At 37.7% G+C, this 17,668-nt stretch overlaps 1 protein-coding gene across 13 annotated transcripts in view; it reads left to right on the top strand.

Moving 5' to 3' along the window:
* plekha7b (pleckstrin homology domain containing, family A member 7b) overlaps nt 1-17,668 on the top strand; it is a 48,120-nt gene that overhangs the window by 5,061 nt on the left and 25,391 nt on the right. For 9 of the 13 annotated variants that reach the window (XM_077713417.1, XM_077713419.1, XM_077713430.1 and 6 more), the window contains exons 4-6: nt 14,791-14,874; nt 16,425-16,521; nt 17,446-17,550. In XM_077713417.1, the coding sequence (XP_077569543.1) occupies nt 14,791-14,874; nt 16,425-16,521; nt 17,446-17,550 (286 nt within the window). Of the gene's footprint in view, nt 1-4,436; nt 4,497-5,988; nt 6,215-8,336; nt 8,450-12,020; nt 12,137-14,790; nt 14,875-16,424; nt 16,522-17,445; nt 17,551-17,668 lie in introns of those variants that run through there. The other 4 variants (XM_077713427.1, XM_077713421.1, XM_077713424.1 and 1 more) reach the window with 4 other exon arrangements.

The raw sequence follows: 17,668 nt of genomic DNA, 5'->3' as shown, positions 1-17,668 counted from the left end.
ACAAGGACTCTCTAGTTCAGGTATAAATTATTGCCTCTCATATGTAAACACCTAGAAGATCATTCGGATAACGTATATAGATCCATTATGTCAAGGCTTCATTAAAATAAATCAGTAGCCTATATGGCCAAAAATAATAGAATATGTTGACCGACTAGCTCACGAGTGTCTTGTTATCTGGGTGTTTTTCTCTGCAGTTGAGAGGAAGCTTCCTTGAGGAAGGCACTGGACTCTCAGTTGTTCTATTTACCATAGAGTTGTGGGGGGTTTGCAGCTCTGGGAGCATACATCACAATCATCATCATTTTGTGAGCAGCTGACTGAGGTGACATTGGAAAATCATACCTTGAAGGCCGTGATTTGCTATATAAATGAAGGCTGCTTACCATTATTATCCCAGTCAGTGCAGTCTGTCAAATCTGGAGAAGTATAAATGACTCCAATTTCAGTTGGAAGTGGATGTCATTATACTGATTTCATAACATAGTATATGTTCTAAAAATCAAGATATGTAAGATAAGATTAAAATAAAGGAAAAATCTAAATTTATTTCTTAAACAATTGTGTAAGATTTTTTAAAAATAACTGAACCCAAACTAATCACAATATTGATCAGATGCCATATATTGGTCTCGGGTCAAATATTTTTTTTGAATATTCAACACTTGTGTGCCACTGCAGAAGGTAATGCTTGCTAATTTCAACGGAAGCTAAAGCTACCCAATGCATCTGTCCAATCCTGAACAAATGTGGTTGTTCTATAAATATTTTATTTTTCGCTACTGGGCGCTTATCTTAATCCCCATTTAATGAAGCGTTCTCCTGCAAACACAGCAGTCTATCTATTCCAATCACTCAGCCCAGAATAGGAAGTTCCACAAATAATTATCAAATGACCTTTGTCCTTGTGGAACTGCGACTGAAACATTTTAATGCTACCAATCAGGGGATATTAAATTGATATTTTTATTAAAACATATTTATAATAGTATAATTTGAGTTTGCCAATCCCGCAATGCATATGCCATTTCCTGCACCAAAAAAACTGGTACCAAAACCCAACACATTTAGGGACAATCTCGCTGTTTTGTTGTGTTTTGGTACTGGTGTTCTTGGTACTGAAACTAGCTAGATTTCTTAGCAAGGTCATGTAGACAATTGAAAGGTTTGTATCCCTGTATTGATTTTTTTTATGTATTGCCTTAGCTCAGTTTGCTTTTCAAGTCCATTTTGAGAGTAAAACCTGCCAGTAGTAGAGTTCTCAAAAATAGTTTTTTTTCAACTAGAATTCCGTTGGAATTAGGTTGAAGGAAATCTTGGAAAATAATCTAAACTGATTCGTTAAATAATTAGGTGACATTCTGAAATTTCTTCGGTTATCCTAACTGAGGCTGATTTGTTAGATCTTCTTGCATCATAACCATAGATGTGAAGGACCTCTGTTCAACCTTGAATGCTTTGATGAAATATACTTGTTAAGAAACACGACCATAATTACTGGATATCAATCAGATAGATACTTTTTGCAATAGAGTGGAGAAACATCAATACGTTGACAGAATCCTATTTGTTCCTTTGGCTTTGTAAAACCAAACCATACTTTAATTTCTGCACGAATGTCTGTGTATAGTGTAAAGCAAATCTTCGTTAACAGTTCGTGCAAATGAGGCCTTTTGACCGTGCAGTTAAATTGCACTTGGAGTATAGAGCCAAGAATAAAATGAATGTCGAGCGGAACTGTTTTTGACAGGACCATTAAGCCGCTGCTTCCTCATTTGAAACTCTTGAAGTTGATGCACTACTTGCCAAATTCTTACCATGACTCCATGTATTCTGAAGGTTAAATGCATTTAAAGGTCAAGGCACTTCCAACGTGTTTGCTCGCTTCCAACATCTGTCTTTGCAATGCACACAATCGTGGCAAAACATCGTCGTGGTTTGCTGACACATAGTCCAAATCCTCTTAACTCATTCGCCGCCATTGATGGCAAGAGTCGTGAAATACATTTAACTGTGATCATTAACTGCCATGCTGTCCAGTTCAAATCTGTCTATGCTGGTAATGATAGCAAATGATTAACGTCAATCAAATAAGGATAGAAACCATGCAGATGCTAATTGTCTAGATGTCACGATTTATAACTTTTGAATTCCCCATTAAATATGTAATTTGTTGTTTTTCATTTTTACACTGATTTATGATTCTTGTATCTATCCATCCGCCCCAACCATATTTAAGTGCATTCTCGCCCACTGACAAATGTAGTTACCACGAAGGGAGTTTTGCACCTGAGTAATTCCAGCTGCCTCTTGACTGTGTATGTGTGTGAGTGTGTGCCCACCCTCTGATTTAATTCACATGAAAGTTGCCGCATTCTGTCAGAGCCCAATGTGACTGGAGCCACTGCAGAGAGAGAAGGTGCGCTGTTCTTGTCTCACCTCAACGTGAGAAAAGCAACGATTAGTTAGCAGCAACAGAGGTGCATTTGTTAGATGGTATATCGAAGAACGTGGTATTATTTAGTATTGGTGAAGTGAACATGAAGTGTTTAGCTATTGCATTATTTTGTAAAAATGTTTTGGTTCACTGAGATGGTTGAGAACTGGAGTCTTGTTAATTGTTTACTACGGATGGAAATAACGAAAAATGAATCAAATCATTGATCATTAAGTTACTCAGCCACTTGGACATTATTATTTCTTAGCTCATTCACTCCTGTTGGTTTTTATATTAGTTCATTCATTCATCTTCCGAGCCGCTTATGCCCACAAGGGCACGTGGTGGTGGAGACATTCCTAGCTAAATGGGGGAGAAGTTGGGGTAAACCCTGAATTGTTTGCCAACCAACCCCAATTACATTTGCATCAAGGCTTGCATTGGCCGATCGTTGCCAATGACATGTTTCTCAGTTGTATATCTGTAAGCAATTTACTATTTTTGCCATCACAACCCTTTTTACCCCCTTAATTTTGAATCAAAAGTGTCACAAAAGCAATAAGAACAAGTTGGGGGTTAAAAGATCACGATGTAAGTAGTTGTTTTTGGACTATTTTTTTAAAAATGTCTTTTTACCAAACCAAACACTGTGGATAAATCTGGTTTGAAAATGAATAAATTCCATTAAATTAATTTTAGGTATGTGAGGAAACAGAGTTGGCTTATTTTTGTTAACGCAAAGTTTAAAGTTGAGAATATGACATTTGTTGCAAGTGTTTTTTGGAGAGATTATTTTCCAATAAAATGTGTATTGAATTAAAGCTGTAAGGTCTTGTGGCAACACAACAAATCTTAGTAAACAACATACGGTTTACCAGCCATATAGAATACTAGGCATTTATGAGGAGAAAGAGTTGTGGAAAGAAAAGGAGAATCGCGTTATTCTTTTGCTGCTGCTGCATGCAGGCTGTCACAGAGGCAGAACACGTTGAGCGTTGATAATCTGTTGGAGTGTAATACTGAGAAAAAAAGATGAATTAGCCACTTGATATGAGTGCTGATCTTCAAGTTTGTGCAATTTGAGCTGCAATTGTTGAATTCCGCTTTGTTACTTCTCACGAATGAATCTATATGCAATTTTCAAGGGCTGTGTGCGTCAGACCCATTTTGTATTGATAAAAGAGTGAATATTCAATATATTGTTTTGTGCTGTTGATCAACCCCAAATCAGTTTACATGCTGCTAATTTCCAATACATTGTGGCACTGATGATAAAAAGTGTGATGATGTAGATTGGAGACAGATGGGATCAGTCTGTGAAACTGAGATCAATAGAGGAGCAGCATGTCTTGCTTTTCTGCATTTTGCCACTAGATATTGCTGTTGATGCTAAGAGGTATTAATTTTTCGCTTGTTTTGGTCATTGGAAAAAGAAGACTTTGAAAGTAGTTTCATGATGCAATTTGGACAATTAACCGGCTAATCATTTGATGGATGGTGCACAAGCTCCGTCATCCACACCTTTTTACACTTATCAATATGTCTGTCTGTGAATTATTGACTTTAGTGGTGGGTTTGAAGCAAATTTGCCATTTGACTGGCTGTAGTCTGCCCCCCATCACTATCTCCCTGGCCCACTGGTGTCATCTGATGAGAGGAGATCAGGCGCAGAGACGACACATTGGTTGCAGACTGAAACCAAGGTCAGCACTTTACGCAGAGGTGACCAATAAGAATGACGGCACCCGGTGGGGTTTCCTCTTCCTTTTATCTTTAAACAGAGGAAGTAGACATTGTCATTGTTTTATTTGACCCCAGAGAGGTTTGGAAGGGATCTACAATGAAAGTACAGACCGTTTTAGTCACAGTGATCAAGTCTGGCCAAAGAGAGAGAGAGAGCTGAAACAGCAGCTACAAAGGACATTCCCATCTGGTATCACTCTTCACCGAGCTTCGCATTTAAACAAGACAAGCAGCACACACTACGTTTTGTCTTTGCCATAAGGACATATTGGATTTTTTGGTTGAGTTGGATTTACTTATTCCAGTCTGATAAAAGGTGAGTAGCAACTTTTTCCTCTCTACTCTACACAAGTGTGCCCACCTTACTGTCACGTGCACTTTAAGTCTTAAGTCGTAATGTGCTTTGTCTTACTATAAAATAGTCTTTTACTGGCTGTGATGAACTGGTATACCAGAAATGAATTAACCTAAAGTATGCAATGACACTGATCTGGAGGTCACTCACCTGAATGAAATGCAGCCATCATTATGCTCGCTGTTCTTTTAGACTTTAGCAAGTATCCTGATCATAAACCCAGTAAATTTAGCTGTTGTCTTGAAATGTATATTTTATGCAATTCATATTCAGCAGGTATTTTTTTTTTGCCCCCGACTATAAGGACACGTTTCACGAATCAGCTATGGTTTTGTCTATTTATGTATTTATTTTTTTACATTTTTATTCTGGTTCTGTATTATCTGCAAGAATGGAGGAATATTTCATGGTAAAGAAAATAACTTAAATAACTCCTCTGTCAATACTCACACAGGATTTTCTTTTAATAATGTCTTTTTACCCATTATTACACAAAAATAGCCATGTTTTCGTCTTACAAACTTTGTTGAGCAGTTTTATTTGCTCTTATAATTTATTGCTGACTGTTGAACTTTACATTCTGAAAAGCACTTTGTAACCAATGAAGCCACTCCTTCAAGGCAATGTCTGGGGAACTATTGAGGTTATGTGCACGTCTAGCCTTTATGATGGTGCATTGTTACAAAATGGTATTGTTTGGATTTCTGGAACGTTGAAAAAGAAAAGAAAAACTAACTGTTAAACCCAGTTCATTCTGAAGTCAAGCGAATGAGAACAGTTAATGACATTTACAACAACACTCAACTTTACTTGACCTCTGGTGAATTTTCTTGTCTTTGCTTCTAGGTCCTTCTTTTGGAGAAATAAACAAAATAGTTTGTCTTTGTACAGTTGCCAAACAGATCTTAAGTGAGGAACTTTTGGGACGTAATGCCATATGTGCGACTTAAGAAGCAAATTTTCCACAAGAAATTAGGTTAAATTCTAAATGAACCATCTCAGTTTTGACTTATGCCTTCCATTCCTTCCTGAATATACTTATTATACCAGAAGCATTACTGTTCCCTTTTCTGACACAACTCTCATTGTACATCCTCTCCTCTTGGCTATGCACTTTGTTTCTGGATGACTGAAGACTGAATGGAGCAGAGAGGGCATCCAGCTCGGGGATGCTTTGTGTTAAGGAGGCACAGCTCTGATGAGATGGGGGTGTGAGAGAATATAGCTACAGGGAGGGGATGTGGGGTAGCAGAGAGAAAAATCATGGTTTATGCCTGAAAGATTTGTACCTGTGCTTCAGTTTTTCTCTTCGAGGGCCTCTTAAAGATTCCTTGGTGAGGTTGGCTGATCTTAATAATACCCATCAAAAGAGTAATGCTTTCAGAGAAAGGACAGTTGTGTGATTGCCTGTAATTTTAGCTCCACCTTAGCAGGCTCAGGCTCACACGGGACCCGTGGAAAGGAGGATGTTTCGAATGAATCAATGCCAGCGTGCTCAGCAGAGGACGTCAGCAGCGATAGCAGCAGGAGCGGCAGAGTAAGCTGAGGGACTAGGTGCACTCAGCCACCATTGAGGAAAGCGCAACAAATCACAGATCCATCGTTAACATGTTGGGCCAACCAGGACGATCTTCTCAAGTCGGTTACAAGAGGCGGCCAGTGTATCACGCGCCATCCAGGTGTGTATTTCACATGGAATTTATGGCTTTCTAGCTAAGCCGCTTTGGACCGCATGCAGTTAAATGTTAGTGTAAGAGCAGGAAAGGGAGTTTAGTGTGCTCTCAAGCTGTGTCATCTGATTATGTGGACGAAAGGACAGCAAGACAGCCTCGTAAACACAGGTCACTGACCATTTGAGTGCGAGTGACAATAATGTCTTCTCTAGCAAAAGCACTGTTTTAAATGTTTTCACGGATCATATGGTGGCAATCAATGCAGGTATAAGGAAGATGTGCTGCTGTTCTAACCACTCCTAAGGGAAAAGATGATTAAATGTTAACATCCATCCTGAGCATCGCTGCTATTATAGCCTAAGCCACAGACAGATATGCAATACAGTGATGTAGTGTGTAAACTCGAGGGTCGGGGAAACAAATATCATGTATCTATAGAGCTGGAAAATTTAGAGCCAACTATTGATTGGCATGTTCTATGTTAGTAAAAACTCCTAATGAAAATGTTTGTCAGCCCAAATTTAAATCGGTTGTCAAAGCAATTGTCATTTTATCAAATACTTTTTTTAAAGTGAGAATGGAAGACTGGTTGTAGCCATTGTAATGCTTTCCTGACCTAATGATTATCCAGTGTTCCACTGTCAGTATACAGAGATCTAAAAATAACCAGTGAATTCAGTTACTCTCTCTAAGCTTGGTAAGCCAACCTGTGCTAATATATTTAATTAATCTGTTTAAATTGATTCTCTGATAGCCTGCCAGCGTCTGTGAGCAAAATAAGACAACCATGTGGGTAAACGTCAGCCAAATGTGTCTTATTAACTCCAACCTGGGGTTGCAGATCCAGCTTCCAATGTCAGTCAGTAAGTCATTTTCAGAGCCGGTTATTCTCACAAAGGTCGTGGAGTGTGAGGGGTTAGAGCAGACATGGGCAAACTACGGCCCGCGGGCCAAATATGGCCCGTTAGGCTTTTTAACCCGGCCCGCCGACGTTGTCGAAATAATGTTTTTTTTCGCCCCAAGATGGCGCCGTCCCGCGGAAGCCATTGGCAGTAGCTCTGTCCACTCTTATTTATTTTTCATGTTTTACAGCCCTTCTATCTTTTTTTAAATGACATTTTAATATTTCTTAATACATTCCTTTTTACTTGACTTTGTACTTTATACTTTTGACTTTAATCACAAGTGATGAGTATGTTAATACTTTAGTCCTCTTCTCTGTTCATGTTTCATATGTACTGTTAACGGATGCACTTTTTTATATGTATCGTATCTTATGCGGTCCATCTGTCAAATTTTTAAAGTCAATGTGGCCCCCAGACCCAAAAGTTTGCCCACCCCTGGGTTAGAGCCTATCTCAGCTAACTATAATATACCACGTGCGGGACACCTTCAATCGGTGGCCAGCTAATCGAAGGGCACAAGGAGACGGACAACCATTCATGCACATACTCATACCTAAGGGCAATTTACAGTGTTCAACCAACCTACCTTGCATGTGTTTGGGATTTGGGAGGAACCCTGGGAGAATATGCAAACTCCACACAGCGAGGACTGACCTGGGACTGAACCCACGACCCCAAAACTCTGAGTCTGACGAAATAACCACATACACACTGGGCCTGATGTTCCAATGTGTATTTTGCTATTACATTTTACACGCTCAACTAATAGTTTTTTCCACAGAACTTGAACAGTTCTTCAAAATAGAGGCTTGAATTGTTAGTCAAACTAAAAAAAAGGCAACTGTGTTATATACACTATACCAAAATACATTGTACAACAGCACACATACTGCATAATGTTTTATTCTTGAATGGAAAAAAAGTACCAATGTTTTGTCTTTGTTTAGTTTTCTTCAGATAGTGAAAAGTGCTGTGCTAAGAGCTAATTGAATTTAATTAGTCCGATGTCCAGGCTCAGAGACGGGTTAATGATGCGTTAAAGAGAGAGAGAGAAAGAAAAAAACACGCAAAAACCACAGTATTTTTTTACGTCCTTTTTGTGTGATTCCGTTCGGTTGTTGAGGGATTATGGAGATCAGAGATCAGAAAGATAATCTGACGATGAACATATGCAATTTTTGTGGGAGTGTGTGCCAGTTGACATGAGTGTACATGTCAAACAAGAGCTTGACTCGTTGGGAAAAATAAGACTGGGTAATGTTGCAGACATGTTTGTTGAGCAAAAGTGACAAGAGATGAGCGAACTTTGCAAAAAAGTGGCATTGACAATATGCAGGTAGGCTTTGCAAGTTTTTTTTCTTTTTAGTATACTACATGTATGTGCTTGTACATTCAATATTATACAATTTGAATGAATGGTAATTTAATTCAGTAGTCAGTATTCATGTCTATTTGGCCACAATACATAAAATCAAGCATCCTTGACCATAATTAAGTGACAAACCTGTTTTTTAATGTTTTGATTCCGTATTTGAATCTCATGGCTTGATTGCAATTTAACATGAAGCTAGTTGAACCCTCAGGAAGGTTTTTGTCAATATTATATTCCTCAGCCTTCACACTTTTGGTTTTAATACTGCTGACGGCACAATTTCATTGATTGTTAAGACATGGGTGGAGCTCTCTTCAAGGCACCCAAAGGTGATTCAGTCAAATTCGAATGAAATAACACTTCGGGGTCTATTTCTTCAAAATTTAATACAAGATAATCACCCTCATGAGACTACCTGAGTTCCTCACTGACCCCTGTTGGATATTTAGTGTTCTAAAAGAGACAATCTTCTGATAGTGATGGAGCTGTCACCCAAAAGTATGATTAATAGTGGTACAGTAAGTGTTTTATTAGTCCCATGAAGGGCTCTTTGCCGCAATTGATTTGTGTACAAAATTTTCTAATTTAGTCACTCCACATAACATGACTTGTTTCTCTTTATTTTCTTGCTCTGAGTGTATTGTGTTCCTGGCTGCTATTTCCTGCTGGAGATTTTCAGCTTTCCCCCTTTTCTAAGCACTTTGCATTCCCCTTCTGTCCTACATTGCACATCTAAGCGATTAGCTGTTTGGCTTTACAATGTGCTTGGATTGTTTAGCAGTGACAGATGCTGTGCATCGGTTAATTTAGTATGAGACAAAAGGAAATGGCATGGGGAAAACTCAGTTAAAGTACACGATAAGTCATCTTTGACAGCAGTGTGGTTTAGTGTTTTTTTTTAGTGTAACTGCAGGCTGGCTATTTTACCATTTATAATTAATTTGTAAGGTATTGGAGATCAAATTGGTGAAAACATAGAAGATAGTTAGACCTTGACTCATCTGATTTTTGGGGGGATAATTTAATTCCCAAGCCACCTCGCGGTGTATAGGTTCACTCGCCTGACTCGATTCCCTCCAGTGGCGGTATGATTGGTAGTGCGGATGGACGTTTGTCTCTCTGTGTGTACAATGACTGACAGGTGACCAGTCTAGGGTGTAGTCTGCCTTTTTTCCCGAAGACAGCAGGGTTAGGCTCCAGCAACCTCTGAAAACCTTCCTCCAATAAGTATTTTCTTGCTTAAAACACTATCACTTGCAGAAATGTAGGAGTTCAGAGCAGCCAAAAACAGATCATTGCATCCCATTGTGATGCTGTAAAAACAATATATAAATGCATATACAAATACAGTTATTTCTGTTTTGTTTCACAAGCTCACTGTGCAATAATGTACATGGGCTAAAAACTGCGCCATTGGTCTAAATTCCATTTGTCCTACAGTACAGTATATCAGAGTTGAATGCTTTACATGCTTGGTTCATCCCCTGGAGCACTGAGGTGAAAAGTCATCCAGTTACTGTTAATTAACCTGGGATTTCCTGAGGCCAATGGCTCTTGATGTTCATGGGCTCGTCATCCGAGATGGGCCCTGACCTTTATAGAGCTTGGAACACTTAGTGTGTTCGTGTGTCAATATACTTTATGTTTCTGTTTCACAATGTGGCGCCCTTAACAGCCACAATTGTGAGTGATTATCAACTATTTCTAACAATCTGTAAATGTAATTCTAAATAAGAACTTTGAATTTTCAATCTTCATAATTTGTGTTTAATCAGGTTCCTGGTGACTATGGATGTTTATTATGCGTAAGCAGTAAGTGGGCTGCTAAGGTTGTATTTCTGATTGCTTGTGCTTTTGATAACACCTAGGGGACGGCAATAAATGTGATGTGTCAGAGGGTCGGTGTGCCTTGAATGTTAATGAGGTCTTAGTTAGGACCAGTCTTTCAAATTGTGCCAAACCTTCTGACCGACTGTTTTTAAGACAGCGGCAAGCCCTGGCTCACGTATTGGTCTCTCTTTGCCTTTCACTCCAAACTACTTCATCTGTTTTATCCCTCCACAAGGAAGGTTAGATTATCCTTTCGTGTGCTATTTTTCAGTCTTCAGATTACATATATTAGCAGACATCTGGCTGTCTTCTATAAGGGTTGTAAGTGGCTGCTATATACTCTGTAGAAAATCTGCCCATAGGTATAATGATAGTCATAAGTGACAATGACGAGGAAAGGCCTGGTCAGCGTTTGATTTGCGGTAGAATCGACCAGTTGGGAAAAAATTTAAGGATTCTGTGAAATGGATGGAAGTTGGCCAGCATGTGCTCATGGCACTGCAGCATGCTTATCTGCTTAATGGCTCGGTGAGAAACGGCATGCACTATTATTAAGGCTTATTTCATTCAGCTTGCTTGACTGGACGCTGCTGCATAACGCTTCAGGATATTTTGCTCGCACCCTCCTACATACAATCACTCTGGGTGGGCTGACTAAAATATTTCTCTGGTGTGTGTGTAGAGCTGAGTCTTGTATTTTTCTTAGTGTGCCATATGTTTGCTACCATTTCGTTGTTGTGAAGCCAATAGGTTCTTAGCAGCTAGACTCTTAAATAAATGTTGTTGGATATGTTGGCATTTTGACTCAATACAGTGTTTAGTTTTGATTAATTTGAAGCAACGTTTTAAACGCCTAAAATCCTGTTTAAATATGTAATTACTCTGTATGATTAAGAATACAAGAGATTGACAACTAGTAAGGCTAATTTTGGGAACAGAGAAAGATGGAATATTTTGTTGCTGATCACATGCTTAGAGCTCAATACTCAAAAATACATCATAAGATTGAAAGAAAGAAATTACACTTAAATGTTCTGTAATTATTCTTTTTATATATACTATATTATTTTTATTAACATAATATATTTTAGTAAATAAATTAAAACATTGTTACCTTATTAGGATAGTCCTATGCAGTGATTACACAAGACCTTCGAAATTCCACTTCCCCTAACAAATGTCATTCAATATTTACCCACAAGTTATATTAGTACCAGTTGCTCCCTACACCCGCATACCACAGGATTAGTTTGAGATTCCTTATTACCATAGATCGTAGGTCAAAATGCCTGATAAATCAGTTCATACTGTGACCTTAACATGCCCTTGACCGTGTAAGTTTTTTCTTGATTCACTGCCTTAAGTTATTTGGTCGATTAAAGATATATATGAATGATTTAAATGAAGTTGCCAATTGTTAGGAAACACAGCATTTTTTATTCATTCATCCTCTGTGCTGCTCGTGATGATTTTTAACTAACTTAAGACTTTTTAAACCATAAATAATGGCATCTACCATTAAACACCACACAGCAATGAAGTAGTGACAGTCAACTCTCACTACTTGGAAAAGGGGAGTGTAGAAAAGTGTTTGAAAGTAAACTCTGGAGAGGGAGGAGGATCTGATAAGCTGCTGAGGTATTCCCTTCTAGGAGGGTGTTGGATCCTTACCATCTCCAACTGGACAGTTTGATGTTACATGTTTCTGTGATTCACTTAGAAGAGCAACATCTTTAACCTACCCGTGGTAGTGCTGAGAAAACTCCCATGAGATGCTCCAGCAACGAAATTGAGTGACCATGACTCTGTGTTCGATATCAGGTGAGAGTCCACTGAGTGCATGCAGTACCGTGACCATGCTCATGGTAGTGGCCATGTTGTTGTGGTAAAGAGATTCAGAGTAATAGTAGTCAAGACTAATGCAGCCATGTTTTTGGTAGACATGAGTAGTCTCAGTTTGTTTTAATGTAAATTGGAGGTGTTTAATCCATGAACGCTTTGGTTGTTACATTGACGTGGTGGACTTGAATCACATAGAAGTGATATGATACTTTACGTGACAGTCTTGAAGTAAGCTGTTTGTGATATTTCAATGAATAAGTACACATTTTTCTCCGTATCTCAGCCTGAGATCAAACAACACAACGCTGACTGTAACCTATTTGCACTATATGCTGTACTTTTTACACTATCTCATAACAATTTTATGGGGTCCAATACAAGGAAGTGTGCTTTGTGATGAACACTTATTTTTTCCATTTGTAAAAAAAAAAGAGCCTTTTTTTATCTTTATAAAAGCAGCACTTGTGATGGCATTGAATTGTAAAGAGCTGACGAATGTACACAAAACCATTGAGCTTTGGTGTAAGATTGACCTTAACTGCAACACACCTTATTCTTTTTATCTAAGAATGCAGTTTTTTATTGTTCGTACTTGTTCTTTAAATATGTACTTTTACCATTTACATTGGGAAAGTAAACAGTGCCAAATAAGAAATGTGCTCAGGAGTCACCCTTCTTTGTGAAGGATTTGTATTAAGTCAGTGTTAAGTGTCCAGAAACAAGATGATCGGACATGGCTTTGTCTGAGAAAAAATGTTCTAATAGTAATGTTATCTATTGGCCATATTCATGTTTTTTTTCGCATTTTAAAAAGCTCAGCTTAATAGTATTAAAACAGAGTGAGAGTCAGTGGTTGGTAATTTGCATTGTTTGTCATCATAATAGAACTGCCAAAATTAACCCCGTAATCAATTATGAAATGAACTGACAACAGTTTTAATCATTGATGAATCTTTTAGTAACATTGTTTACGAAAGGTTTAAAGTATTTTCTTTTCACCAATAAATGTTCTTTGATTTGTGTAGGGCTCCATGAAGGCACCCTATTTCATCTTAATAATTACTTAAGCTATATGCAGACAACTGTGTTTACATTGGAAAATGTTCAAATATCTGACACCTTGAGGTACAGTGGTTATTCCGCCTGATTTCAGTGCAGGCAGTCTGGGTTCTATTCCCACTAGCTGGCAGTGTGATTGGCTGTGCCCCTGCAACCCTTGTGAGGATAAGTAATAGGGAAAATAAATGAAGGAATTAATAACAGTCCACACACTGGCAGAATGAGGCGAGAGCGGTCATGTAGTGATACATTTCCCTGACTTCACACAGGAAGATTGATTCCTACTCAGTGGCAGTGTGAATAGCTGTAGATCTCTGCTTGTGTCCCAGAACCGAATGACAAGCAGATTAGGGTGTACTAGACCGCCTTAGTTAGACAAGTTAGCTGGGTAAGGACCGCGACCCTGACAAGGATAGGAGGTGTTGAAAATCGATGGATGGATATTTAAACACATGCGTGTATATGTATGTATGTTGTGATGTCATACGTATACACATACGCTTTTTTCCTCATGCTTACATTGTTGAGACATGTGCAATATGTAGTCCTTACACTCTACAGTGCCTATCGACAAAAACTCTTTTTCCGCTTAGGAAGAGTTCACTTTGCCAATGGAGACTACAGTGCCACCGGCGTTGATGAAGCCTGCGCTAAACAAATAGCAGTACTGTACTGCAGTGTTGCCGCACTAACAGGGGATGCTGCAAATTCCATGACAAATAGTTCAGAACTAATGTGACTGAAACAAAAGCCTCAAAGAATGCAGCTTCTTAATTAGCGAAGGATGTGCTGGTGGTGCAGTGGTCTTTGGTGTGTCCAATGCAGCTTAGCCCTCGATAAAGGTGCCAAGAAACAAGCCTGGCTCAGTGCCTGTGTTTGTGTATACATTTGTTATGTACAGGAATGATACCATTTCTTGTAGTTGTTTGTGTGCTGAATCTCTTGGCATCGATCGTCTTCAATATGTTGTCTGAAGTTTCCCAAAATGTCAACTCATAAATCTCTGGTTCATGGCGATGCAGTGGGAAATTGTATTTGTACAACTTTACTGTTCTTTTGCTTCTGCCTGAACTACAAAACGTAATACGTATATTCAGCATGAGTAGACTTGAGGTAGCAAGCTTGCAAATATAAATATTAAATATTTTCTATTCAGATAATTATTTCTTGTAAAAGATGAAGAGGCATGTATGCACTTTTTTGGTTATATAATAAAAGTTATTATTGGAAATCAAATAATATCCCTGGTTGTGGTGATTAAAGATTAAATAGTCTGGGTGGTGTGTATAGCTTTCAAAAAGCTGCCCCGCTTACATTCAGAGGCAATAATATTGTGCATATTGAAAAAAAAACTGTTTGCTCTTAATCCAAAGTAAAAGAACTTTAAAGGATTTAGTATGTAACCATGACCATGTTGGGCTGCACCAATTGGAAGGATACTCCTACAGAAACTTTCGGTTTGATACATTATTTAAAATGATTAAACTCGTAGGTCAACACAACCTTCTGTGTTGCTTTTGACTGAGTACGACTCAAAATAGAGCTCATTTCGTTTTTTTTTTCTTCACCCGCAGCCACAATGTGAGGTGCACATCATTTCGGCACCCTGTTACTGGGCAGATTTCAGAAGAGAACACGGAATACACGCTACAGGACAAGTGAGTGTGTCTACATTTTGGCTTTTTCTAACAAGGATAGTTCAAAGTCAGGCAATGGGAGTTCCTTATTAGAATACAAACATGCCTCGTCAATGCTTAATCATCCGAAACAAACAAGGGAGAAACTTTCAATTAAGAGTTAATGAGAAGATGTGTATAGTCTCTGAACACTCAGAGCTGCAAGTCCCACCTAAAAAATACACACTGTGCATAAATTCCGGTAAAATGAAAATTCTTATTAATTTATCATTCAATTGTACTCGGAAGTAATTGTGTGTGGGTATAACTGTATCACTTTTTTTTTGCTTAAAATATGTATGCATTGCGTGACAGCTAAAAATATTGCTCACATGTTATGTCATTGTTGCAATGCCATCAAAGCAGCGTTGACAGCTTTTTTTTTTACTGTACCGTTTACTGTATCGGTTAAAAAATCCTCCTGTACAAAATACGGGCAAACTGTACATGTTGAGTTATGGCCTCCTCTCCAGTGCGCATACTACAGCAAATCTCCTGGGAAACCTTTGCAATGACAGTAGTGGTAAACACTAGTGAAAATCGCATAAAACAACCCCGTTAAAATGACAGGAACGATCTCAGAAAGAAAAAGCTGCTGCAGTACATGCATGTTGTATAGCCAATAAGAGATTAAAAAAACATTTTCACTTTGCAATCTCGCTTTCTCCTCATTCTCTTGTACACCTCTGGCCTGACAGTGGTGGCATTTTAACATTTGAATTGAAAGCTGATATTTGTCATCTAGTTATGCCCTACTGTTCCTTTGACAGAAATAGGTTGATGATGAATATTTCATGTTAGATTAGCTAGTGGTAGATTTTATGGTTTTTATTGTATTACCTTTCTAAATCTTATGTAGGACTGCACGTGAGATTATTTGACCGTTTGTCACTCCTCTTTGTGACAGGTGCTAAATAAATTAAATACACAAGTACCAGACCCTGTTTGCACAGGAATCTCCTCTAATCCGAAAATAATGTGGCCCACAGTTGTAGTTCAATTCCAACTGTTGTTTGCATTCTGCACACTTATAAAACTTAGTTAGGTATTAAGTCACAGCATCGCCACTTAAATACTTATATCTTTGTTCTTGTCAAATACATTTACATTTGCATAATCAATGTCCGTGATAAGTCTATTGCTGTCAGAATTCAATAAGGCTGATAGGATAATGTCATGCAACCACCACTACAAATCAATAGTATGCCTGCATTCCAGGTCTCTGGAGAATATATTTTTAATTATAACAGTATCCATTTTGATTTGTTACCAGCTGTATAAAAAATACACATACTACATACAGGAGCATATGTACTGTATTCACAAATATATATATATATATATATATATATATATATATATATATATATATATATATATATATATATATATATATATATATATATATATATATATATATATATATATATATATTTTTTTTTTTTTACCAAAGACTGAATGTTGCAAAGAATATCAGGAATGCAGTTGTGCTTCTATAACACCCTTTACCAAATGTTTTTCTGCAAGCATAGGATCGAGTCCTGCATGTCCAATCACAGATCACCCAGTATGGTCATGGACTCTTCCAAGCCTGTGAACTCAACAATGGATGCTGCCTCGGCATCAAAGGTGAGAAAAAAAAATGTTTGAAAATTAATTTTTCTCTTGACTGGGATTCCACAAACACTAATGTTGATAAAGTGATTTAATCAACTGGAGATGACGCCATCTCATTTTGATTATTAGCTTCATTTTGCAATAATTTTGTAATCTTCCTCCTTGCATAAAAAACATGATTGCAACAAAACACAATTGATTTTGATTTTTAGTAAACTTTATTCATCCTGTACTCGGGAAATTCACAAAAAAACAAGAAGAATACAAATATAGTATCGACTTTTTTTCATCACAAATGTATTCACAACATATTAATATGGTATGCATATAATATGCAGTTGTATTGCAGAGCACTGTGTTTAATCTAATCTAATCTAATAATGCTGATATATTTTTTTCATAAAAGATCAGTGTGTCGGATCGGAATTGGTGCGTGTCCGACTTGCGCGGTGGTTGCTCAGGACCATTGAGTACAGCTTGCAGTCATAGTAATTTTGTATTGTATATTATTTGTAATTATGACACAATCCACGGCCAAGTAAAATTGGATAATAGATAAATGTCATCAGATGTCCAAAGACTATAAAGGAAAAAAAGAACACATTTATGAATATCTATTTTTCTCTCTGTAAAATTTTATGCCTTTCCTTTGTCGAGCCTTCTAATGCAGACGAAAGGTGTTTTCCTTAAAATAACCTACGGAAATTAATAAAATGAGTATTACACAATGCAATGACCTTGTATATTCATGAATAGATGCGTTTATCCTTGGTTGGGTACTTTCTCATCTTGTTGTTAAGGCATGACACTTTGAAATACTATCTACTATTTGAAGGTCAATACACTTCTCAAACAGGTAGGCACACTACTGTTACTGTTTGTATCAATATATTATCAAGCATTTTGACAGTAGTTTATCTTTATGTGTCCTTGCAGGGATCCAGAGGTTCGAGCAAATGCCATAGTTTTGGCAAGAGGGATCAATCTATTAAACGAAACCTCAACATCCCAGTGGTGGTTAGAGGCTGGCTCTATAAACAGGTGACTCGTCATATTTGTACCTTGTATGTTTAGCTTTTTAATAATTGAACATATTTTTGTCTACTTTTACTTCACTCTTCAAAGGTTTGGGGTTATCCAGTGAATGTTATGTTTAATG

Source organism: Stigmatopora nigra, chromosome 3 (assembly GCF_051989575.1).
Source record: "Stigmatopora nigra isolate UIUO_SnigA chromosome 3, RoL_Snig_1.1, whole genome shotgun sequence".
Taxonomy (NCBI): Eukaryota; Metazoa; Chordata; class Actinopteri; order Syngnathiformes; family Syngnathidae; genus Stigmatopora; species Stigmatopora nigra.
This window is presented reverse-complemented; position numbering and strand designations above follow the sequence as displayed.